The sequence below is a fragment of the Cyprinodon variegatus genome, unplaced genomic scaffold (assembly GCF_000732505.1).
Source record: "Cyprinodon variegatus isolate N-32 unplaced genomic scaffold, C_variegatus-1.0 Scaffold54, whole genome shotgun sequence".
NCBI lineage: Eukaryota > Metazoa > Chordata > Actinopteri > Cyprinodontiformes > Cyprinodontidae > Cyprinodon > Cyprinodon variegatus.
In genome coordinates this window covers 1,674,626-1,701,511 of record NW_015150507.1, presented here as the reverse complement: position 1 = coordinate 1,701,511, position 26,886 = coordinate 1,674,626, and the positions used below count along the sequence as shown (strand labels likewise).

At 36.0% G+C, this 26,886-nt stretch overlaps 1 protein-coding gene across 1 annotated transcript in view; it reads left to right on the top strand.

Moving 5' to 3' along the window:
- Nucleotides 1-26,886, top strand: part of LOC107082494 (ankyrin repeat and BTB/POZ domain-containing protein BTBD11-B-like) — a 97,469-nt gene that overhangs the window by 59,806 nt on the left and 10,777 nt on the right. Inside the window, exons 2-6 of the mRNA XM_015371204.1 lie at nt 8,210-8,359; nt 17,057-17,261; nt 23,228-23,380; nt 23,618-23,783; nt 24,709-24,798. Coding sequence (XP_015226690.1) covers nt 8,210-8,359; nt 17,057-17,261; nt 23,228-23,380; nt 23,618-23,783; nt 24,709-24,798 — 764 coding nt within the window. The remainder of the gene's footprint in view (nt 1-8,209; nt 8,360-17,056; nt 17,262-23,227; nt 23,381-23,617; nt 23,784-24,708; nt 24,799-26,886) is intronic.

Below are 26,886 nucleotides of genomic sequence, written 5' to 3'. Positions count from 1 at the left end.
TTTAAGCACCACTACTTCCCAATTTATTATTTGCTCATTTTTGACTGTGTGTAGTTCTGGGTGTGTTTTATGTGTGTGTGTGATTTTGTTTGTGGTGGATCTGGTGTTCACATAACTATACCATCTGCTAGTTTCTTAATTTTAGCAAACATATGCAAGCATGCACATATTTTCTCACAGGAATCATGTTTGTGGATTCCTTCTTTGAATCCCTGTGGCTAAAACAAGACTAAACCATACATCAGACCATACTGCGGTCACCTCCGGAACCCAGACCTAAGTCGTTTCTCTAGATTTACAGTTTCCAGGGGTATTCCAGTTTTCCCTCATTGAAACCCTTTGCTCCCAGTTACAGTTCTTTTTTTCCAACACCTTACCATGCAGTTGTGAGTTACTTTAACTGGGATGAAAGGCATTCTAACACATATAAACTCACGTCACGACTCTGCTTCCTGTTTTCCAGTGTGCTATGTTTCCCTCTATGATCACTTGCTTGGTGTGCATATGGTAGCCATCTGGCCTGGCATAGCAGCGCTGGAGCCTGGAGTGGGCTGCACTACCATGGTCCATGTACAGTAATAATATGATTAACTCCTTCAGCATCAAAAGCATGCTCAACTCAAAATCTGCCGCTATTATGTTTAGTATATGCTTTTTTTTTACGTCCTTGAAACTTCATCTTATTTAATTTATCCTCTCTATTTTTCATTTGATTTGAATACAGGTCTAAAGTCAGATCTCAAATAATCTAATCACAATTTGCCAAGTCGAAATTCCTGCCCATGCTTCTAATCTATGTATGGAGCAGAAAGCAAGAGCTCCAACAGATTTCAAATATGTTTGGGGAAGTGTACTTTCCTGTGTGTCCAACGAAAATAGATTTAAACACAGGGTAGGAGCCGCACTGAGGTCAGTGTTCCTACTCTCCTGCTTCAGTCAACCCTGTGACAAGTCATCCAAACTGCACTCATCTGTTCTTTGACAGACAGACCAAGAACAAAACTTTGAGAACTTAATGTTTTTATATGCCATCTCAATGTTGCCTGCAAGTCAGCACCATTTGAAAAGTTTAGCTGCTTAACAGTATGATATAATTATTGATTTCTTTAATCTCTGAAGGTGATACTAATTTGTGCAGAGATGCATAAAAAACATAGCTTGTGCATAGACTAATTCTTGTGCATAGAGAAAGCATTAGAACCTACAGCAAAATTACAAGATTTGCAATTTCAGATATAAGCATCCAAAAATGCATTGTCTGTAAAAAAAAAATCCTCCTGTTTGAAATCTAGTTGGCTTATTATATATTTTCCATCCTCAAAACTGTATTTAATTAGTTACTTCAGATTTCTTTATAGTCTCCTATTTAATTAAATACGATAAAATGGTTCAATGTCCTTTAGAAGTTTATGTTGCCTTCAGATAGAAAATAAAAAAAATTCCATAAAAGTTGCATTAGATTTTTTATATAGCACTTTTCAACAACACCAGGAAGACCAAAGAGCTTCACAGAAAGATAAAAACATTGTAAAAAACAAAAATCCTAAGCATGAAACAATGCGTCCTAAGTATTAATAGCCAGTTTGAAAATGACTCTTTAATCTGGACTTAAAAAGGGGTAGATCTTTGAGAACTGCAGAGGGGCAGCCTGTTCCAAAGTTTAGGTGTGGTAACTATTAAGGAACGATCGCCAGTAAAGGTAACCATAAAGGAATGAAAATTAGATTTTTTATTTTTTCCCCAGTATATTTATATAATTTTTGAGTCAAAACAAAGTGTGTTGTGCCCAGTAGGCCAACAGTAACTGTATTTCTGTAAATAAGATTCAATTGAAAGCATATTGAAAAATGATCTAACTGCGAAAAACAGTAAGAAACATAAAAGTACCTTTGAAATGAATATTTGACTGTGGTATTGGTGTTAAAAGGAGTAACATTTCCCCTGTTCACTCTCTACTAGGCAAAAATAATTGGCAAAAATTGAATATGGATGCTCTCCAAACCTAGGATTGGCCCATCCTGTAGATCACTTGCCCACGCTTGCATATTGCCAGCCTCAGTGAATTCTGGAAAAGTGGCTGATGAAGTGGTCAATGATAAGCAAATCATTTGCCATTTAAATTGAATATCTCATCTCCGACTTTAACTGATCAAACATGAATAAATAGCTAATATATGTGTCCAACTTCCACCAGCGGCTCAGTAGCCTAATTTACTGATTTTACCTTATTGTAAAACTGTCTGATGGTGCATTACATTAACTGAAAAATAGCCAATTCCTTGCCTAGCCAATTAATCTTTTACTGTTATTTTACATCAGGCACTTACACTGTTTAAGACCTGAGGGTGATGTGAAAAAAAACTAGGAGCTAGGAATGAAAATTAAACAAATATTTGCTTGTAAACAGCTCTTAAATTTAAGTAATTTAATGAATAAATACATATTTCTTCTTTATTATACAACTTGTAAAAATACTGCCTGTTAAGTTGAAATGAGTTTAAAGTATAAACCAGTAAATCAAAAGGATGTCCTTTGGAGGAAGCTTGTGTTTATTCATTTTTAGTCTTTCTGAAAAGTTGGATGCCAAAATAACCAGTGCCATCTATGAATAACCCATTCTGTGGTAGTGAGTACAGAGCAGTCAATAGTATAGTTCTCTCAAGACCTTTATTAATTATTATATCCCAGGTGTCATTGTTTTGTCTCAGGTTTTGACCCACATGCAATATTAAATGCTTAAGTGCTTAGTCTTAGTGTGGAAACCAACCAATTTTAAAGTAACAATTTCTCTGCCAAGAAAGCTGCTCATATATCTTTACACACTTATCTTCTCTTATGGATGGTTTGGAACATTTCACAAAATATTACTTAGAGGGCCTACATATTTAAAATGGTATCTATAATTCTGACACTCTATGGACTAGAAAAAAGTTAGTATTAAATTGGAACCTACACCTACTTCTTGTTTTTTCTTTTTAATCATTGATATTGTTTGTAATTTTAATCATAATGCCCTAAATAAAGAATTTAAATAATGAGAAGTTCTGACTTTCTCAGTTAACTAAAACAATATAACCTAAGCTTGATGAGCATATAAAATAACTTAGAGAAAAAATAACAGTAATTTGTCCTGACAAAGTATGGTCAATATTCAGCTGTCCATCAAGGAGTAAGATAAGTGCACATTTAGCTACATCTTAATGGAAAGTCCTCATTACTGCTTCTCCAGCGACAGTCTCTTGCCTAAAGGGATCATCTGGTCTTTCTTCTGCAGTGCCACTGAATATTGTATCCTCCACAAGGTTAAAAGCACAGGCTTTCATAAAGAGACTCAGGTGTTTTATTTTAATTCCTCAACTTACAAACATTTTGCAAAGGAAATTCAACACCTGCCACTGCGTCATTATGACTATAATTGGGAAACCACAGGACAATACGTTTCTTGGAAGATGTTTAGTTTTGTGGATCCATGAGGAGGATACTAACCCCGGCATGGTGAGAGAGCTCCATCAGCTCCTCCCTGAGGACAAACGGAGCCTTGCATTAGGAGGCAGAGTCACTGAGTCACCTTGCCTTGGTCCATCCTGATAGCAATCACCACTTCACTGTCAGCTGGGCCTTTCATTCCCTTGAACCAAGGTTAAGGAGGTTGATAGGGAAGAGCTCAAGTGTAAACATATTTATCTACAGAATTACTCAACAACAAAAGGTTTAATTAAGCATTTTTTTAACAATTAAAGACAGAAAGATAAGTGTCATGTGTTATAAATGCAGCCAACTGCAATTATTTTCTGATTCATAAAATGCAATCTCTGTTAAAAATGAATTTTTAAAAATTGACTTGGATTTTTTCAAAGTGGGAAATTGCTTTACTCTTTCAAACTACGGCAGCTTCACTGGAAGTTCACCTTGATCATTGGCCTGTTCAATGCCCTCCTACATGAATCTGCAAAATTTAGATATGTACTGTAGAGGAAACAATTTCAATGACTGCAAGATGCTCAGGTTTTTTTTCCTGCTACACAAGCACAAATAATCATACTTTCACCACCGCAATTGGTCTAAAAGGTGTCTGCTGATGTTTAGCATTTAGTTTATGCCAAATGAGGTTCATAAAACCATCTTTATAACTTTCTCTTCCCTCTAAAAGTCATTGTTACACTATATTCTTTTAACATTGCTAACTAAGATGATGCTATCAAGTATGTTTTCTCCTCAAATTTGATCTAAGATGCTAATTATGGTGGTAGAGGGGTTCTGAGCATACATGGTTTGGCTTTGGAGTGAACTTGCATGACATCAATGGATAGTTATGATAAATGGTAATCTGTAAAGCTCAAGCAAGTTTATAATAGAGAACAGAATTTTATAGAGAATATTGAGACTCTTGACAAGGTTTAAAACCTGACACACTGCTTAAAGTTAAAAGGCTGGCAATAAAAAAATAAGACTTCATATTAAAACAAAATTCTCTGTCTCTTTAATTGATGAACTTAATTAACTCATTTAACTTCAAGCTTAGAACCATCTCATCTAATGACAAACAATGGTGAAACAAACGGGGGTTCTGTCCATCCAAAACCATATTTTTAAAATAATTATATTCCCTACATTCTGTATAACAGTCTTTGCAGAATTTTCATTTCCACAACCACCTGCACTGCTTTTGCTCTGTAGCTCTAAACTACTGACCCCTCTTTGTCTGCGCCTTTTTCCATTGGCCACACCAAATACTTACAACTTAAACGTCATTGGTCACTGTATACACTGAGGCAAAATGAAAATGACTGGGGTTGTTTTTTTGTTTTTTTCCAATAGCAATGCTTTGTTTTTCCAACTGCACCTAAAGGTGAAATTTATACGTATCTTAAAAAAGGTAACTTAGTTGAGTGAATATCATATAGCCTCGTTACATGAAAAACAGACTATAAAATACATAATAGGTTAGAACTTAGAGGCTATAATATCAAAATAAATAAAGTAAAAATCTTAAAAAAAAAAGGCATTTTTAATTTCGGTATATGTCATGGATGCGATAGTTTTGGTAGTTTTGACTCAGCAACATCATTTTAATGACTGTTACTCCTTTTTTGTTATTTTAACTGCCGAAATGCCACTCACACATGATGCTGGAAAGATCTGTACATTATTAAAAATTTTTATATAACAAAAAAGCAGACAGAAAAAATCGAACAATTTGGAATACTCAGATACACAAAGTTGTTTTATGAATATATGCTTGTATACTTGGCAGGACAAATTTTAATGGATCCCACTATAACCACTATCAGTATCTTTCAAGGATTCAACTAGTGAGGATCCAGTAGAGATAATTTTTCTCGATCTGTTTCAGATTCTTTACATATTATCTTTAGATAAATTAACATGCTTGTAATCATATTTTTGCTGTCTTTTTATCTTCCCATCACTGAATTTAGGTACATAGAAAACATTTTTATAAACATAACTTCACAACACTCAGATCTATATGAAAAGATCTTTGACCAATCAGACCGGATTTGTCTGGATATTTTCCGGATATCAGACGGATCCATATACTGTGATCTTATTGTATCTTCCCAAATACCAACCCTTTTTTTTTCCAGTATTTGATGTCTGTTTTAGGCAATGAAACTTCATGCTTAGTTCTTGAGTCTTATCTAAACAAGACATTGATTTTGTTGCTTATTTGTTAATAAGCTCAAGGTTAATAATTTCATCATCCATGCATCTTCAAACAAGCTTATCCCAAGTGGGGTCGCGAGGGGTGCTGGTGCCTATCTCCACCTGTCAATGGGCGAGAGGCGGGGTACACCCTGGACAGGTTGCCAGTCCATCGCAGTTGATGAGGAGTCATGAAGCACTACGACACATTGTCAAACTGTACTGATACCAAGTTGACTGACACCTGCTTGACCTTCAAAACTCCTACATGCAGACCATTTGACAGCCTAAAATGACACTGATTTGATCACCTAGGACTATGATTTCAGTTAAATCAGCCCTTTAAAGCAATCTTTTTATGCATTTTGTTTCTGTACTTGCTTGATAAAATTGAAGAAGCTTCTGTTGCATTTATAAAAATTTTTTTAAATCTCCAGGTGAGAGGCAGGGTACACCCTGGACAGGTCACCAGTCCATCACAGGGCAACACAGAGACAAACAACCATTCACACACACACCTAAGGGGACTTTAGAGAAGCCAATTAACCTAACAGTCATGTGATCATTAAGTCATGTCAAGCCAGAGTACCCAGAGAGAACCCACACGTGCTCAGGGAGAACATTCAAACTCCATGCAGAAAGACCCCAGCCCAGGAATCGAACCCTGAACCTTCTTGCTGCAAGGCAGCAGTGGTACCCACTGCCACACTGAACACCCCAGTGGATAATTAATTATTTTTTTCACCAATAAAGAAGTTCCTCGCTGGTTTTCTCTTTTAGGGAGTTGTATATTCTACATGTATGTACAAAACTAAAAAAAGCATAAATGTCAATTTCATAACACCTTGTCATAAGCTGACTTTTTCAACTCCTGGTAAGAGGGCATATAAAAAGGGTTAAAAAATGTCATGAGGTATAATTGTTGTTCTTTAAAAAACAGCCATAGATGAGTTTTCAATAAACACCTGCAATACACCATTGAAACCTAAGAATTGAAACCTAAGAATTGTACACTTAACCTTTCACTTGCTTTGTTGTCTCTTATGCTGCAAAGTGACTCATTTGGGAAAATCAAAATAAAATCCTCAGCAAACCCATAAAGATGATGACAGCAATATTTGTGCTTAATGGGAAAGTTCTAGCCTTACAATTACATGAGCTTAAACCCTGATTTATGTAAATCAAATCTTTTGTTTTGACAGTGTTATAGTGTTATTCTTCTTATGATTGTTTTGCAGAGATAAACAGTGTTTACTGAGAGCTGGTTTAATAAAAGGAATCTCGAGTCCCCGCAATAACTTCCACTACAAATTTTTCCATGATTCCTGGAGCTTATTGCCTGAAGTTTTAAGTTAGCTTTTTAGGCATCTAACTAAAGTCTAAACTTTCTTATGAATTTCTTTATAAGCAGCTGTCCTTGCCTGCAAACTAAATAGAGAAGGTTATATATGCCACAGGCAGTGTGTGCATTAATTTAATAGCACATTATAAAAGTGGGGACAATAAAACCAAAGCTGCTTGGCTCTTACTGATTAGGAGGATAAACAGAAAGAGAGACTGCTGAGGAAGGGGTGTCAGTAATGAAACATGCATAAAAAGTCCTACATATTTGGCACAGTTCTGACAATTGTAGAATGGACTTAAAATGATTGCATCATGTCACATCCATTACTCTAGCAGTTTCACACTTAATACAGATACTTTAGCTTTTTTGTTCCTCAGGCTTTCATTATTTCTAGATTATAGTAATTATTTAATACATGTAAATATGTGCTATACTTCTATCTGTAATGAGTCCCTTTACTGTGATTACCCCTAATGAATATTCAGTGTCACTGCATAACGAGGTAAACAGATTTACTCTTTAAAACCTCGCGGTTTATCAGAGAATGTAATTGAACAATCACCACTATGAAGACCATAAAACAAGGTTTAGAAGAAGTGCACTGCAAATGAAGTCACAAAAGGATATTACAAATTTTGAGCATTGATCAGTGCACAGTATTAAATCTATTTTTTTTTCACTCCCTGTGGATGATCATGTTGCAAAATTGGACTGTAGCATTCAATGTGCTGCATTTTTTTTATTAATCCCTCATATCAAGAATGCATGTAGTGATAGTGGTAAGGAAATCTCCTACTTAACAGGAAGAGACCTACAGCAAAACCTGGCTCATTGCAATTACATCATTTCACCCATATCTAAGACTTGTGTTGCAGAAGATTAAGAATTCATAAAACCCTAAATATAAAAACATCATCTCCATGGTGAAACGTGGTGGTGGTATCATTATGGAATACTTTTCTACAGCATGGACAAGAATTTTTTTAGATTTTAAGGGAAGATGGAGGGAGCTACAATTAGAGCAAGATCAAAGAAGAATGTCTTCTTTAAGGCCTATTTAAAGAAGAATTGTATTTGCAACTTAAAGTGGTTTTAGAAAGTATTGAATCGGTTGGCAATGAGCACAAATGCTTGCAAATAAACTGCATTGATGTGATTGATGATTGATGATTTACTGAATCCATTCTCTTCCACTCTCAGGTGTCCTCAGCCTTCCTGAGGGTCTGACTCTTCATAGGGAGCAGCAGAGAGCAGTGAAGTGCGGAGAGGGGAACTCCTTCAGTCAATCTGAGCTCCGTACCATCGAGCAATGCTTACTGGCCACAAGGGTTGGCAGCATTTCCGAACTCAGTAAGTTTTGGATATTTTTATGAGCTTATTTGTTAGATATAGTCAGAGCATGTGTGTGTATGACCTAAAAACTCAGATTTTAGAAAGGATTTTTGCAATAATGCTTTATATTTTACTTCAAAATCTTTTCCTGAACCGATATTCCCTTTCCCTTTCACCCATATTCAACACCTTATATTTGGAAAAGTTAAATAAGAATCATTTTTAATTGCTTTCATATCTTTTTCAAAGTCCAAATTGAGCTAAAAAACCAACAGTTACTCTATATAAAACAAAAAATATAAAGCAGTAAGGATATGCATTGTAATTAAATGCTAACTTTTATATCAAGTGTCAAGCCAGACAAACAAAAAAATCCTTTTTGCTCCTAAAATTCATCTTTAATTTTAAATTGGATGCCTGTCTTTTTGTCACATAGCACCTTATCACAGTTTTTAAATCAGTCGATTTTGTGTCAAGACCCCACAAAGACATCTATTTCAATACCTGCTTTTTTTGCCAGCTTTCTGGTTTCTAAAAGTCCTTGTAAGGCAGGGTACCTACTGCGAGGGGGCAGTCTTTTGATAAAAAACAAAAGCAACACAAAGACAAACATGTTCACTCACAAGTAAGGACAATAATGAGTGACTGTTAAACCCATATTATTAGCCTATAAAAAGGACTGAAGCATGCATAAGGGAGAACATGACATTTTGACAAAGAAATACAGGAAATATTTATTTGAACTTGAACTTGGTGTAAGAAAACAGGTTAAACAGCAACTTTGCAGCCCATTCCAACTTCATATGTAATTTTCTTTCCATTAGCTGCAAGATGAAAACTCAGATAAATTTGAAAACATCTACCTGAAAATCCCTCCAAAGTGATGGTGAGGAGAAAATATATGAATTTTCATAGTTTAGAAAGCTTTACTTAATTGCTGGTCTTTTTTAAAGCACTACAATGGATTATTTTAATATTTTATTAGAAAAAAAGCATTTTGATCTGTTCTTTGATGCATTTCCAATGCAAGGTTGGAATACGGGACAACAGGTCCAAAAAGCTCTAACTATCTGTCTTCCTACCAGAACACTCCCTTTCTTTCTAGGGAATTCCAATGCTTTCCAAGGTCATAACTGAAATTTTGTAGCTCTAGTGGGTTCTAGGTCTGTCCTGAAATCCTCTAACAATAGGTTATGCCACCAAAACCTCATAGGAGGCATAATGATACATTGGGACTTAAAATGACTTCAGTGCAGAGGAGTAACATTTCTACTTTGACTTCCCCCAGCATGACAAGGCCCCTCACTCTATCTCTATGATTAAGCCTAACCAGCCTCAAGGGTGTAACTATGTAATAAAAGTTGGTTGGGATGCTCTAAGGGTGGTGGCTGATGGACCTACGTACAGTAACTCGACCCAAGCGCTTTCATTAGGTTTTTATATTTTCCAAAAATTAGCTCAAATTTATATTTATTGAATGCCTTCCTATTGTTAACAATGCAAGAGAACCATAATACACTGATATTTATATTTGTAGATGCTAGAGAGATACCTTTTAGTCCATTACATATATAGGGCCCAAAAACATTAATGAATAAAAAATAACAGCCGATTCCGATGCCAAAATCAATATATCATGCATCCCTAGATGTACAATTTCAATTTCATCCATCCATCCATCCATCCATCCATCCATCCATCCATCCATCCATCCATCCATCCATCCATCCATCCATCCATCCATCCATCCAGAAAAATATATTTATGCTGTATTTTAAACATAGCATAGCATATTTTTTCTTGTAAACTTTCTGGTAAACTTGGAGATATATTTTATTGCATGTTGCATATCCCAAGAAATCTGTTTCACTTTTAAATCTGCACCTCTCCCTACCTCTCTCTGTGCTCTGTTTAAAAACATTTATGAACCTCTTTACTAACATAAAGATGCCAGAATCTAAATTTCAAGATATGTAGAAACTCTGCGGCCTGATTCTGTCTATACAATAAGAAAACGTGTGTTAATTTTAACCTGTAACTGGGAGTCATGGTCCTCTGAGAAGCCAAGCTTTTTTCCCCATTAAAGAACATTTAAACTATGTTTTCTCAAGATTCTTGCTTTATAATACTAACTTGTATAAACTTACCCTCTGTTGCCAATTTTAGCTGAAAAAGCTCTGTATGTCTAATGAACAGATATTTCGGTGGCATGATCTCTAATTTTTTAACCTACCCATCTCCTAACTTTTACCTAAACATTGAAGTAGTTGCTGGTTAATATTCAGTGAGTGCTACTGTGCGTCTCTTCTCCAACAACGTCTGTACAAAGTGAAATGAGACTGCACTGAGTTAGCTGCACCCAACCTCAGTTGCGGTCAGTTAAAGTAAATGAGCGGAAAGGGGGGGGGGGAAGCGGAAATTATTGGTGGGGGCATGTCCACACCAGTCCTTCAGAAAGTTATGCCTGTGCCCAGCATTATTGAGGACTTATTTTCAGCAGAACCTTTTGGTTAATACCCAATAATTCATGTCTGTAGGTGAAAGTCAGAATACAGATGAACTAGGAAGCCAAGAGCTTCCCAGTTCACAGCTTTAAAACTTCCCAGTACTCTGTAGACATGAATCAGTCTGTTTTTGTCATGCTCCATCATCACTCTTAACGAGGATGCAAAGATGCTTCAACTCCTCCACTTGCATCAGAGACTGACCTTAACCTGCAGGGAGCAATTTGTCGATGAACATAGTATAAATCTGTTGTTTTTACTCCCTTGAAAACAATGGATTAATACCATGTCTTAATGATCATGTGTCTTTCTATATTATCTTTATTCCTTCTTAAAAATGAATCTGAAAACTATCTACTCTTCCAAATGTCTACTCAGGATGTCTATTTGGTATGCATCAGAAACCAACATGACAATTATTCTTTAAATAAAGCCTAAATAGTGTCTGTCTATCTCAGTTGCCTAATCCCAGTCTATTTTAATGAATTTGAATTAGGAGTTGCATTGTCAGTGACAGCTATTATATTGAACCAGAAGCATTCATTAAAATGAACGAGTTTAGCTTATACATTTGACAAGTCCTCACAACGTTTATTGAGTATCTGTCCCCTTACAATGCTGTGCCACAATAGTGTCACAATGCATATAGGCTTTTTTTATCCAGTGTGAATTGATTAACATAAGCTTTTATATCGCTTCAAAAATCTAAACTCACACATTGTGCTTGACTGAAATAATACAATATGCTGTCGTGGTTAAAAATCCAGCGAGAAGTTTATAATGCTGATCCACAGTGTAAACTGTCCTGCACATAACTAAATGGAAATACATGAACCTGTTATATACTCAGAATTGAAGTGCTCTTTGGATGTAGAGAAGCTTTTTGTCGGAATTAAAAAGGATCTCTTCAAATTATTCCAGAAAACTGATATAAAGGTTAAAAATCAAGGGCTTCAAAAGAACTGGCTGCCTCATTAGTAAGATAGAGCCATTGAGTGGTGGGGTCTTTTTTCATAAATAACTGAAGAAATATCCCTGTACACCCTTTGTAAACATTTATCAATACATAAAAAAATTGTGCCAATTTCTCGCTGGGGAGAAGCCATAACTGGGCAAACTGCCAGTCCTATTTATTGATGAGGTCAAACCATGATCGGTTCTGTTATGTTGGCATGGCAAACATCCTCTGCTGACAGATCATACAACCACTTAGACAAATGTAAAGTCACACAGTTCAAGTGGAGACAAATTGAATGAGTGAGAAAATGCATAATAACAAGAATTATTAAAGCGATGTAGGAGGGAGCATTTGATCTCATACAGCAAGTATGAAAAAGGAAGAGAGCAGGAGATTTTCTGTAAACAGGCAGTTTTATAATTTGGCATTTAGACTCAATTTCAGTTCTTCACTCTTTCTGCCTGTGTATTTTTCTCTTCTGCTGAAATGTCATATTAACATATTTCTAAATGATAGCCTTGAAAATTGTGATAATGTGTCATTAACCCTCAAGCCGAACTCAGCGGATATATTCTACATGCTGTTAGAATTAATTTTATATCCATAAACAACTCATTATATAGGCAGGTTAATGTCGGAATAATGGATAATCAGGAGTTTTTACATACTAGAAGTAGGCGACAAGGACTTATTATTTTATTAGGGTATTTTTTAGCATTTATTTTGTTAACACTAAAGTTAAAATGCACATAAATGTTTACATTTTCTCCACATAGCAACTTTTAGTAGGTGATTTTCCCTCCAATAACTTTAGGATGAAAATTCAGATACATTTTTAAAGTTCTGCCATAAAAAAAAGGCCCAAAGAGTCAGTGAGGAGGAAATATTGGCATAAAATAAAAAAAAAATTACATAGTTTTAAAAGCTTTTGTGATCTTTGTATTTTTTCATGCACCATTCTGGATGGCTCTAAATGGTTAATGCAACCTCATTTAGATAACTGTATGGTACAGCAGATTCATTTATTTATATTTTGTTTGTTTTAGATATGTTGATTTTTATGTATGCTCTTAGTAAACAAACAATTGAGAAATAATAAAAGAGGAAAATGAAATAAAAAAAGAACAATACTGACAATTCGGTCGGTTTTGGGGGTTTCAGACATCTTTAGAAGAAATGTTTTTCAGACACCATGAATCAATACTCCTATCATGACATTAACTGTTTTAGAATAACAACATTGCACGAACCAAATCAATGTAGTGTTTATTTTATCATACTGCTCGAAACCCAATAGTAGAAATTCAGAAATATTCATTGGTATGGTTGTACAGCCATGCATTGATGTTTAATTTAAATGTTTGTTTGTTTTTTGTTGGAAGAGAGAGTGATTTAATTCCCTAAGCAACAACAAAACAAAAACAAACTCATTTTACTTATTGGGGAATAGACAAAAGAATTGTTAATCTTTTTGACAAAAATAACTTTTGAAATTTCATAGCCATCTATCCTTCTCTTTGTTTCTTCCACTCCTTGCTTTCCAGTGCAGTCCAGTTCTGCTTAAGGTTTGTTTTTTTATATAGATGAAATCAAGTTTTCTTCAAACACTCTTTGATACACTATAAAAACCATGATGGATTTATACCATGGTGAGCTAGCCACATAAGCATTGCAAATAAAAATCCCCAAACGTTAACTTAATTAGAGTCTTGTCCATTAAATGTCAAAATGTCTTGATATCTGGCAAATTTTATTCTGGCTGTCACCGTTTTCTTGCATAGGTAAATATTTCCTCTCTGCACACCTCATATTAAATTGGAACCTACCCAGTATTTCTTTATTTTTATCTATTTATTTTTTTAATAAAATCATGAATTTCCACATCAAAAGTAGCAAAACCCTTCTCTAGGTCCTATGATGACATTCAAGGGTTTTTAGAGACTTCTTTAAGTACCTAAAAATCTTTGCTCAGGGCAACATTGAATAAGAATATGTGAAGATGTTGGACTTCATTTTGAATTGTCTCTACTTATAGACTATTTTGCAATTGACTGATCTAATGTTTTTGAGATCTATTTAAATCCCGTATACATAGGCTGCTACAATCTTCTTTCTGGAGGCCTAAGACCTGCGGTCTTTTTCTTTCTTAGACAATGAGTTTGACCTTTGAGCAAGACTTGTAATAATGATGTTATGCTTAGGTTTTAGTGAAACATTTATTTAAAAGCTACCAAAGTTAAATAGCTTAATACATTTAATCCCTCTGTTCAGTGTCTCAGTGATATTATTGATAGTCATCTAAGCTATTTTAGGAATTATCAGTTAGTTTTTGAGTAATCTCCTGAGGAAATATTTAGGATATTCCCCCACTGTGTCCCATAATTCCTGCACCAACTAGGTGTTAAAAACCTCAAGGTTATGATAAAAGTGAGAACAAAAAAAAAGGATCATTACTGCATGAGTGCTATTGCTAACAGGAAAGAAGTTTCTGTGCCTGTGTACTCAGATAAAAAGGGAAAAAAAACAAAGCAGTAGTTTAACAATCAACGTAAACTCGCAATATAATCTGTTTATTCTGAGGTTAGAAGCAAAAACCTTTTTAAGATGGACGACACCAACTTTAGGAAGAAAGGCTCTTTATCTTGTTGAGACGGGATGGCTACAGGCACCCATTAAATGTAATCATGGTGGCATGGCAGCAAATAATTGGAACACAGAATGTGTGAACATTTCAGCAGCAGCTCAAAGTGGGGAAAACCCATTCATCAAAATGCAAAGTGAAAGTCTTGCTAATATCTGTTTAACTTTCTGCAGGGGTGTGAATTTACTAGAACAATCACATTAAAGAGAATGTTTCTACATTTCTAATGATGCAAGTTTACTCCTAATCTTAAACATTTGATATCAATCTTAAAGGTGGGATCCATTATAAAATCTTTAATGAGTTAAGTTGTCTGCCTCTTACCGGTTATTTCTTTTTTTTGTTTTCTAAAGGGAGTTTGATTCTTGTTTAAAACATAGATGGATGTACAATACACACAAGTTAAAAGCAATAAAAGTAATGCTTCATGATAATGAATTTGTTACCCTGTAAACATTCTTAGACGTACTGTATGCTCTTAGAGCCTATTGGAGTTTGATATTGATAAAGTGAAATGCGAACAGTATTTTTCAGTTATTCACAGACAATAAACGTTTATATATCGTATTTTCAACTAATATTTATATTTGTCATGTTAATTCCAGCATAATTATTGCCAGTAGGGTATCAAACACTGCTTACATTCACAGAGATGATTTTTGCATTGTTATTGCAATGAATTATCTTGATTAATTAACTTTTCAAAAGTCTTCAAAGTTGGAAAAACATCCTGCTCTCTTCCTAATCATTAGATTTTCAAACTCTGGCTGGACTGCTTCTGAAGGTTGTTATTACTTACAGTCAGAGAAGACACTGTAGTAAAATTAAATACTAGATTTAACCTAATCTTGGTTGTAACAATGCATGTTGTACCACATTTTGTATTTTGCATAAAAGCAGAAAAATCCCATCTCAGTGCCATCGGTTAAAGCACATTTCTCACATGTTTGCTTCATTGATTGGGGCTTGCTACTTATGGAATTTTCTTCAACTTTAACTTTCTACTTTCCACTCTGTAAAGCTAAATTTGTCAAGTACATGGCTTAGAGTCATATTTAGATAGATTAAATTTGTTCCTTATTCTTTCCATTTTTATGAGATATTGTATCACATAGTACTGTTTGTAATTCAACTTTTTTTAACCTCTCAACAATGTTATCCCTTATCTTAATGATGATCCACGACCTGTTGGTGAATTCTGCAGACTTATACAATCGGTTTAATTTAGAGGTATAGATGGAACTGAATGCAAATTAATGGCACTTTTATATTTCTGTTTGTGTAAAAATAATAGATTATTTACATATCACTTCACAAGTATGTGCTAATTTCTTTTGGCTTGTTATATTAAGTCTATGGTAATATGTAATTTGATAAACCTTTGAAGAGCTTAGTGTTTTATTTTGCAATGAACTGCACTTTTTTCATAAATCAAATTTCTCTCACCAGACCTGTTTAGCTCTTTAACCTGTAAAACAAATATCACAGACCGACATAAATAGGGGAAGGCAAGTGGCTGAGTCACCAGATATCAGAGAGGTATGTGAAATTAAGAGAAAGATGGATCAAGTCACTAACTGTTATGAGAGGTGACTGTTTCTATTCCAGTGTCTCCTGCTCAGTGCATCACAGGGTGATATCCAGCACATTCCTCTATCAGCACAGCGGCAGTCATCCCAAAGGACAGCTGAGAGATTGACTTCATTGCATGAATGCGCTTCCCTCATTCAGGCATCCTTTTCACACTTTTCTTGCACATTGTTTAGGGGAAAATGGAATCTTGGCACGCAATAAAGGGTGCAATTTTAATACTAAACAAACCGCTTTGTCTTTGGTATTGACTGCTTTGTTCATGCTGTATTGTACAGGCACAGGCCTCTGCCTTGTATCAGAGCGGCCAGAGTAATTCATCACAGCATGCATTTTATAATATATATTTATCTTCTGTGCTTCAGAATGTTATTACATTTACTCCGAGTAATATGGGTCTGGACAGGAAGGAGAAGCAACAAAAACCTGAATGAATGCACTGAAATGGGATTTGAGTCCACGCTGTAATAATACAGGACATTTTCACTACGACTCAATAACTGAGGTGCCACAGTCATCATGTTTTCATGAAAGAAGTGGGATGTCTCTAAAAGAAACATTTAATTCACACTTTTCCTTCTGAAGAGCATCACTTGCTGTAGGAAGATATATAAATCTTAAATTGAAAAGAAGAAGAAAATCTTTGCTTACAAAAACGAGTTTTTCAACATCAAGTTTTAATTTTAAAAGTAGAATATAACCTGAAAATAAAATTAACCAATTATTCAGGTAACTTAGCTTAGACAGTTTTTAATATACGGTATAAGTCCTATCCTTTGTAAACATGCTGTTCTATTTTTAATACTTATTCAAATATCTTCTAAATTTACCAAAAACAATTAGATAAACGTAGCCTTTATCCACACTTTAAAATGTGGAAACTCAATTTCCTGTGAGAAATCTAAGAAGCTCTAAGGGAATGAGCAAAAATAACTGTGAATATTTTTTTACCTCTCTATGGACAGTTTGTATTTACAGTTCCCTTTCTCAATGGCTTTTTGTTTACCTGTGTTTCTGAACAGGTGACCTGGTGTCCAGAGCCATGCATTTCCTTCAGCCACTGTACACGAAGAATCACAGCAATGGGACGCCACTCCACCACAAAAGCTGCATGATTCACTGGTCGCCTGAAGCGATGTACACACTGTGCTACTTTATGCACTGTCCTCACATGGAGTGGGAAAACCCCAACGTTGAGCCCTCCAAGGTTACCTTACAAACAGAAAGGTGAGACCCAATCTGGATTAAATGCTGGTTTTCCTTTGAAAACTGAAAGAAAAGTTACAGTATATGGCAAGAGAAAAATCAAAAATAGACTGGAGGCATTTGTTATTCCGCTAACTGCCTCAAATCAAAATAGACATTTACAGCTTTGGCAGTCACTGTACTGTAGGTCTGACACTGTGTTCAACTCCATTACATTTAAAGGTCAAATGATGCATGACCTTATAAATATGCTGACTGCTATTAGACTCATTAGATGGAACCAAGGGTAGCAGTGATCATACCAATTTATTCAGGGGTCACTTTTAGTTTGTGTCTTGGGTTTGAGACACTAAAAAAGAATTGACACCCTTAAAAACTTTGAATATATTTGATCAAGCCTTGAAGGATAATTTTACAAAACGTACATTATTGAAACCATGTGTGATAGAAACATATATGGCAAGCTTCCAGGTAAGGTTATGGCTTGCCACATTTATTCATTTTTTTATTTGTGGCATCAGAGGCTTTGTGAAGATATTATTTCTAAACACTATTTGAATTACAAAAGGCTATTAAAATTACTGTTCTTCCACAGGGTTTCTGACTGTTAAATGGAAGCAAATCTGCTTTTTTTTTTATTTCTATCATTATCTAAAATACTATGTACAGATACTATAATTATTAATACTAGCCTTGATTGATTTACTTTCAGGCTGTAAATCACGGCAATAAGAACTGCTTAATAGGCACTCAGAAACAAAACAAAAAAAGCTGCCAAAAAATGTAATTTTAATACCGAAAAAATCCTTAAAAGCAGTATCACAGAAGAGGACTAAAAAACTGTGTCTGGCTTTCATTTGTTCTTTGTACTCTTTTATATTGCCATCCTTTTTGAGGAAGTCAAAGATATTGCCTTTTTACTGTTCTCTGGGTCAGAAATAAAGAAACCATTTATGAAAACTGTAACGATGGGCAGATATTTTCGACAGCTGTCCACAATTTGGTCTCTTTTTTCTTTTTTCCATTCCTGCTCCAGCTTACCGGCACAGCTCCATCAGGACTGGGAGGATCATTCTGCTGCAATTGTACATCTCTGCAGACATGTCTTTTTATTGTGTTTCTGGTCCCCTGAGCTGTACTCTAAAATGGCACACCAAGTGTTTTGATCAGTAACTGAGCTTTATATGAGTACACTGTCAATGTGCTGGATATTAAAGTGGGCTTTATGGGATATACTTTGGCTTGTTGAAGAAATTGCTCTTTTGGGAGTCTTTTTTTTATTTTAAATGACATCAGAACTAGATTAGGTTTCCATTGGAATTAATTCACACCTCATCCCTCAAGTGAAAAGTGCACAAGAGTACTTAGATATTTTACAGTTTGAACACATGAAACACATTTTCTGCTGATTTTATGAGGTGTTTTTCTTTTTGTCCCCCCCTTTCCCTTCAGTATTCTGCAGAAAACCCTTTTCAGTTTCCTTCGGTTGAGAATTAGCCTGACATTCTTCTAGGGCTCCAGTTCAGCCTTTTTCATTTGCATTGGACCAGTTTATCAGCTAATGTGGGTCCCAGGTGTCCAGTCTGTGTTGGCTCAGTTTCCCGCCCTTCCAAATATTGAATTTAACACTTTGTTATAGACATACCTAAGCAGAATGTTGGAAAAGAAAACGTTTTAAGAGAAAACAGAGAGCTGCTTGTGCAATGAAGTTTTTAATCAAACTTTTTCATCTTTCCATCAACTGCCGTCAGTGCCGTCAACAAAGTTCCCATTCGTCTTTCCATCTCCCACCTTCACTTCCATCACCCTCCTTCACCATCACATCACCACAAATGGACAAAGCACTAAGATACTTTGACTTCCCCACTCTACGTTTTTGTGTAACTTTCACGTTGTATATTCCTAACCTTCTGTGTTGCTTTAAGAGTGTCTATGAAACCCGTAGTATCATGGCTGTAGCCATATGCATCAAGGTGAGTTCAGGCATTAGTTTTGATGCTATAGGTCTGACCAACCAGGACTCTAAACTTAATTAGTATTATCCTGCTTAGAGTTCCTAGGAGATCTATTTGGTTGGGCAAATAAGATTCGGCTGGTCGGCTGGTCTCCTACCACCTACCATCAGACAAAAGAGAAGTAACATATTAATCATTAAATTCCCAGAAACAAGATCTCTTAAAAACAAATAAAGTAAAAAACTATGATTACAGTAGGTTGTTAATATGTTGAGATGTTTTCATATAAAGAGCTTGAAAAGAAATTGTCCTAAAGCTCTACTGTTAACTTCACATGACTAATTATTAGGTTTAATCTCACCTCCTGCATTTCACTGGGGTTAATGCCATCTCAGGGTGACTTTTTATCTGTGCAGAAGAATTCTATTCTTGCTAGATATACACATTTAATATTAAATATAAGCTGATTCATGGATGCTGTTCCAGTTTTGTATTTATGTATATTAGTTTGTTCTTTTTTGTGTGATAAAACAACAGGGTTAAGCAGGTGTAGAATATCTATATAAAGATTTTTTTAAGTTGATATCCCATCAACAGAGCAAATTAAGCTCAAAAGGGATATTCAGAAATCGAAAGTTTCAATGAGTTTGAACAGAAACTGATATTTGTAGTGTGTTACTTTTTCCTTTGTTGATGGGTTCAATTCAGTCTTTTTGGAATGCACAATTAAGAACATAATGCATAATCCTCTAGTACAGCCAGAGTTTCAGAGGTTGACCTAGAATTGTTTACAAAAAAAAGAAAAAAAAAACTCCTGGTCTTAAGTGCAGATATACTGCATATACTTCATATGTACTGTGTATTTGTTTGCCATTCCATCCATTTTCTGTCACACTTATCCCAAGCGGGGTCGCAAGGGGTGCTAGTGCCAATCTCCAGCTGTCTACAGGCAAGAGGCCAGGTACACCCTGGACAGGTCACCATCGCAGGGCAACACAGAGACAAATAGGACAAACAACCACACCAAAGGAGAATTTAGTGAAGCTCATTAACCTAACAGTCATGTTTTTGGACTGTGGGAGGTAGCCAGAGTACATTGCGGAGGCTCTGGGATTTCCTCAGGGTCGTCTCTCATCTGCTCTGGGGGGTTGGGTCTTTGGCTTCTCACACCACTATTGAGCATCTTTCCTATGGATAAACTTTACATGCACAAGTGCACTCTCACAAACAACTACAGGTGCTTGGTTCCAGGTATTTAGAGTTTCACTTCCTTACAGTAAGCCCATATTTTTATCTTCAGCTACCACAATTTACATGTCAGATTAAATAATACTACATATACTTCAGAGATGATATCAAGGTTTTACTTTATTGTATCTGTTATACTATATCCATTGGTAGTGCTGTTATTTTTACATCTCTCTTTGCAGGTGATGAAGCAGACTGAAGATGTTTTGTCATTGTTATATCATTTCATCTTTTCTCCTTTTTCTTGTTCTTTCTTTCCTGTTCTACTTTCCCATTGCAGTGTCCATATAATCTGAAATACTCCCTGCATGAATTTTAATAAAGCTATTTACATACATAAATCAAGCAGAACACTATGGTAAAAAGCCTTACTCCTCCACTTGTAAAAGTAAAATCTGACATTGCCAGACACTGGACACTGGAAAAAAAAAAAAAAAAAACTGAATAAGCATCTTGCAACAGGGAAATGAGCATTACCATTTATAAAGGGCAACAGTGATCAAGAAGATAGACAGTGTAGGAGAAAAGGAAAACCAGTTAAAAGTCATGGTGCAAAAGGCATTGATACGGAAAGGTTCAGTGCAGTACAACGTAAATATGGTGCAAAATGCTGTACATTGAGTTGTGTTCTAGTTAAAATGATTATAAAAGTTTCAACCACGTTGGTAGTGCAAAATAATGCTGCGAGTGTGATGCATAGTGCAGTTTAGAGTTTAACAGATTAACAGTCTGATGGCAGCGGGGAAAAAGCTGTTGCAGAACCACCTGATCCTGCAGCGAATGTGGCGAAGCCTCTTCCTAGAGGGCAGCATGGAGAACAGTCCATGGTGGGGGTGAAAGGGGTTGCTGATGATGAGATGGGATGAAATGTCCTTAATGGCGGGAAGAGGAGCCCCAATGATCCTCTTAGCTGTCCTTGCCAATCTTCCCACGTTCTTCCAGTCTGAGGCGCTGCAGCATCCATACCACACAGCGAGACAGCTGGTCAGAACGCTCTCTATTGTGCTTCTGTTGATGGTCGTGAGGATGGGCGAGGGCAGAGGGGTCTCCTCATTCTCTGCTAGAAGTACAAGCAGTCTGTGCTCTTTTGACCAGTGAGGTGGTGTTTACAGTCCAGTTAAGGTTATCTCTGATGTACACCCCCAGGAATTTGGTGCTGCTGACTACCTCTACAGCTGAGCTGTTGATGAGCAGTGGAGTGTGGTTAGGCCGGTTCTTCCTGAAGTCGATGATGATCTCCTTCATCTTCTCCACGTCTCCATGTCAGCAAAACAGCATTATTTGTTTTACTATCAAATAAAATTTGCAATGCCAATTTTCTTTTTTGCTCTTAAAATGTTTTGACAAACTAAGACATAACAGATATATAGAATCAGTCAAATAAATACTGCAGCTGTGTTGACAACAGCAGAAGAGCTTACCTACTAAATATACTATTTGACCTGGTATCGATCGTATGATAGCCCCACTTTCTTCAATCTGCCCTACTGCAGCCATGGCTGCTATGTGGTTTACCACAATCAGCCGATGAATATGTATGAGAATGGGCAGGATAACTGATTGTACTGTTTGGAGTATTATGGACTTTCCCTGTCCTTGCCCAAGTGCCACTGCACATTAAAAAATAGGTATATCATGAGAGCCATTCAAAAGAAGGCAGAGGGTCAAGAATAGAAGATATTTAATTTATTCATTGTTTTAGTTACTGTGCTGTATACATTTATAAGAACAAACCTCCAGTGGGTAATGTTGGACATTTCTTATTATAAGTGACATTTACAATGTGTTTAAAAAAAATCATATATATTAAAGAACACTTTATAGCTTCATGGCCTAGCTAGGTTGTTTTATTCTTTTCCTTTCCTTTTTATTGGGATGTTAAATTAAACTCTAATGGTAGAGTCTTCATTCTTGCCCTGTGACAACAAAGGAAGACAGAGAAGTTGTCACAGTTGACTTTGTTGAACAGCCACATATAGGAGCTGTTTATTTAAACCAAACGTTCCTAATGATTTGGAGTAAAGCTGGAGCTCATTTGAGTTTTGGGACCATAGTCTTTTGCCTAATCCGGCCTAGACTGTGGTTTTCGTCTGTACAGCAGTTTGCCTTTAACCTTCTTCCACACTCTCTCATGCTTTCCAGGAAAAGCCCCGGTGACTGGATCAACTGTTTGATGGATTTCTCCTGCCCTTGTCTGAGAGCCAATATACATTTAAGAAAATATCGCTGCTCCTTGGGTTTACCTTCAGCTGGCAGTGGGATCTCATAAATAATGTATGCTGCCATGCAGCAGCTCCACACATCATGTTTGCAAAGAGCACTATAAAACCGATAAGAAGAAATGACATATGACTCATAAAATGTATTATAAATGGTTCTCCATAAATGTTATTGTTTCGAGATTGTATATGGTTGGCATAATAGAAACTCTTGTGTTATACTGCATTGGTACTTAAAAAAATGATGGCAAAAAAAGAAAACTGTCACTATTAATGAATTAAAAGCATAGTAAGCAGATTTGTGATCCTGCATTTTGCTTTTTTTCATTGCAAAAAATGTTTGTTACACGGTAAGATTCCCCTCAGATTTTCTTCATTTCAGTGTGTCTCTGCTTTCTGCAAACATTTCTCAAGCATCCACTGCACTGCACAAAATATCTTATGCAAAATTCTGTGTGAGGCAGATTTTCCAAGTCAGGGTTGAGGTACAAATAGTTCTCTGCCTGACTGAAGTTCAGTGATTCTGTGATGTTCAGAATAAATGTGCTTCTATCTCCTCCTACAGGCCGTTTTTGGTGCTGCCACCACTGATGGAGTGGGTGCGAGTGGCTGTTGTCCATACTGAGCACAGGCGAAGCTTCTCTGTAGACAGCGATGATGTCCGGCAGGCTGCCAGGCTGCTGCTGCCTGGAGTCGACTGTGAGCCACGCCAGCTCCGGTAGGGCTGTGAAATGTTTCCCCTCATTTAGGCTTTAGAGTATGCTTGTAAATCGGCCTCTGTTTTTCCCATTTCTGACACAAATATAATTTGCCATATTTGTAATTTCTCAGAAAAAATCTTCTACATTCACAACAATGTCATCAGTTTTTTTTCAGGCAATATATCACACAAAGAAGACATTACTCCTGCTCTTAAGGTCACACTAATAATCTGTGTGCATGCTTTGCCCTTCAGAACGGATGATTGCTTCTGTGCCTCAAGGAAATTAGATGCTGCCTCTACTGAGGCAAAGTTCCTGCAGGACTTGGGCTTCCGTATGCTCAGCTGTGGACGTACAGACCTGGTAAAGCAGGCCGTCAACCTGCTTGGGCCAGATGGAATCAACAGCATGAATGAGCAGGTTAGAGGCACAGTCAACATATTAAATAATACAGAACCTAGTGGACCTGCACTCAAGTGCACACACACAAACACATGTTGTGTCACACTGTCCTTGTTGGGACTTTCTATTGACTTCTATTCATATTGCATTTATTTCTATGGCATAACCCTAACCATTGCCAACACACACCTAAAACTAAACATATTTCACATTTTAGTCCTAAACCTAACCCCCACCCCAAGGAGGGAAGATCTCCTCATGCAGACCAGTTGTTAGTCCCCACAAGTACCTATAAGTCCCCAAAATGTAGCATATTTCTAGGAAATTGTCCCCACAGGGTAACAGAAACATTGCCACACACACTTAGCCTGTGGAAAGACATGTTTTGTTGGCTTTTAAACTGTGGCTGCTTCACCCTGTGAGCAAAAGGCAGCAGCACATATTAAATCTTTCTCTGGCTTCTTTTTTCCTGCAGCCCTCCTGCCAAGCCACTCTACATTATATCATGACTACTGACCTCCTGAACAGTAAATCATCTGGGTATTACTTCAAGTGAAACTCAGGAGTTTCCATGAGAAAATAAAACATACAACCCTATGGTCTTAGTGGAAACTTTTAAAAACAAGACTCTTAAGCTCATTAATTCTCTGGGATTTCCCACCAACTATAGGTGACCCTGAGGAAATATTGATGCCTGCAGTATTGAGTGAAGGTTAAGAAACAAAATCCATAACAGTATCTGCACAAAAACTATAAGCCTGGGGGGGTTAAGGATGCAGTTTAGACCAGATCAGAATGTGAATTTCTGCTGTTTTTTTTTTGTTTTTTTTGTAAAGAGTCATCTATTGTTATTTACATGACTTCCTAATCTGGAGACATACCAGAAAGATGAAATATTTATAAATAGAACTCATGTCTCATATTGTTTTCTGTGCTTGTGAAGGGGATGACCCCGCTGATGTATGCATGTGTCCGTGGAGATGAGGCCATGGTGCAAATGCTGCTTGATGCAGGAGCAGACATTAATAGTGAGGTGAGTGCTTACAAGTAGCATCCCATTTAATTGTGATTCAAGAAGTGTAAGTCAGCACTTTAAGAATACTCAAATACTGATAAGGGATGTCCCTGTTAGAATGTTTTTGTTCCAATTCAAGTCGTTTGGGATGTTTTATTAAACCTTTGTTATTTTTATGCTTTATATCTCAGTAGATATAACTTGCAGTAAAAAGATAACCCTATGTTTAATCAGCATTACATCCTCTACAGTATCATTTTGAATGTATCCCCCTATCTTACTCTCAAATGATGCCCGAGATGCTATGGCATTCATTTTTCTTGACAGCAACAGATTCCGATGCCTGTAAGTAATTCTACTTACAGGCATTCTACTTACACAGTAATTCTACTTAATTCTACTTCTACTTATTACTAAAAAGATTTATTCAGTTCAGTTATTCTCAGTCATGTGTTTATTCCTGATGATTTAATGATTATGGCTTGCAGCTAATGAAAGTTTAGCTCCTCATAATGTTTGAATTAAAAACTAACCAAGACTTGGATTTTTAAAATGCTTATTTTGATTTGCGGGCATGTAACTGCCTAGGCAACCACGGAAGACTACTTTGCACCCTCAAAAAAATAGATTACAGAGAAAAAAATTTTTTTCTTTTCTTTTGAAAAGTTTTTTTTTTTTTCCACTAAGGGTTGTTTTTTGTTCAAGTTTGAGTTGATGGAGTAAAATTTTGACTCAATATGACTATTGATAAACAATTACTTGAATCTTAATCATATTTTATTCAGTTTCATTAAATTGTAATCACACCAATTTCTTCTGTTAGCCATGAAAGGTAACAGGTAAAGAATTGACAGTTCATAAAGTGCTGTGTGCAAACATATTAACTGAAGGTTAAGTGGAAGAAAAGATTATCAAAAAAAAGATGGGGATAACACATAATTTAAAGTAAAGTAAGATAGTTAAAGTAAGTTAAACTGCATGAATTGCAAATAGCTTAAAGTGAGTGGTACTTAAACTCTTCTTCTGTTGATGGTCTGATTATTGGCTAACTTTAGTTTTTAAATGACTTACCGAAGATTTGACGTGCAATTATTTTCAGTTTGGTACAAGTTAATCATGTGTGAAAAAAACAATGCTTATTAGTGTGAAATCACACTAACAGGCAGGGCGCTGCAACATCTTTATGAAAGGCAAAAACGCTGTTTGATTGTCAGGGAAAGCTCAGATTAAAGTAATCAGCATAATAATATAATGGTAGATATGACAATGTCAAGGAAATAATGAGAGAGTTTTTTTTAAAGTTGATAATTAAGAAAATTAGATGATTTATGACTCCTAATGATATCACTAATCAGCATAAAATGTGTGGCATAAATTTGGAGAAAACAATATACATTCGCTCATCCTCTCCTGTTCTCTCCTGTTGTCTTGTTATCAAAGGTGGGAATCATGAGGTCACCCAAACTGTCAATATGACAACACATGCATTTAGAGTCAGAACTGTGGCTCAAAGGCTTGCTGCTGAGTCATGCTTTGTCTCTGTCAGGGCATGAAAGGATCATTTTTGCTGAAAAAAAAAAAATACATTTGTCATGGTGTGTAGAGATTCTAGATTCTTGGACGGATTCATCCAGTTATTGCCTCATGATCCTGATCTTTACAGCATTTTTACATCCCATTAAGCATTCTGCCAGATCTGCTTTTCAGTCCATTGCATTTAAAACAAGTTTCAGATTTGCTTCACGCTTTCATATTTACCACTAACAGCAGCTCATGGATATTATGATTTAATCGCAGTTTATTTACTTGACTATTCTATATTTTTATAGGACATAATTCAAGTAGTGATACTGGGGAAACTAAGTGCTAAATTGAATAACAACATATCAGTGCTTAGATTCTCTACTGTGATCGCCAAATGTACAAATAAGTACAAACATTCAATACAGACAAAAATCAGATATTTAAAGACCTAAAATGACATTAAAATGCCTACTGTGCCCATTCTCTTGACTGCCCGAGTTGTGCTGTCCCACATACGTTTTTGTGTTGTTGTTAATATTCCAATGGACAGTTCTGGTGTGGATAATATGGTTTCATTGAATC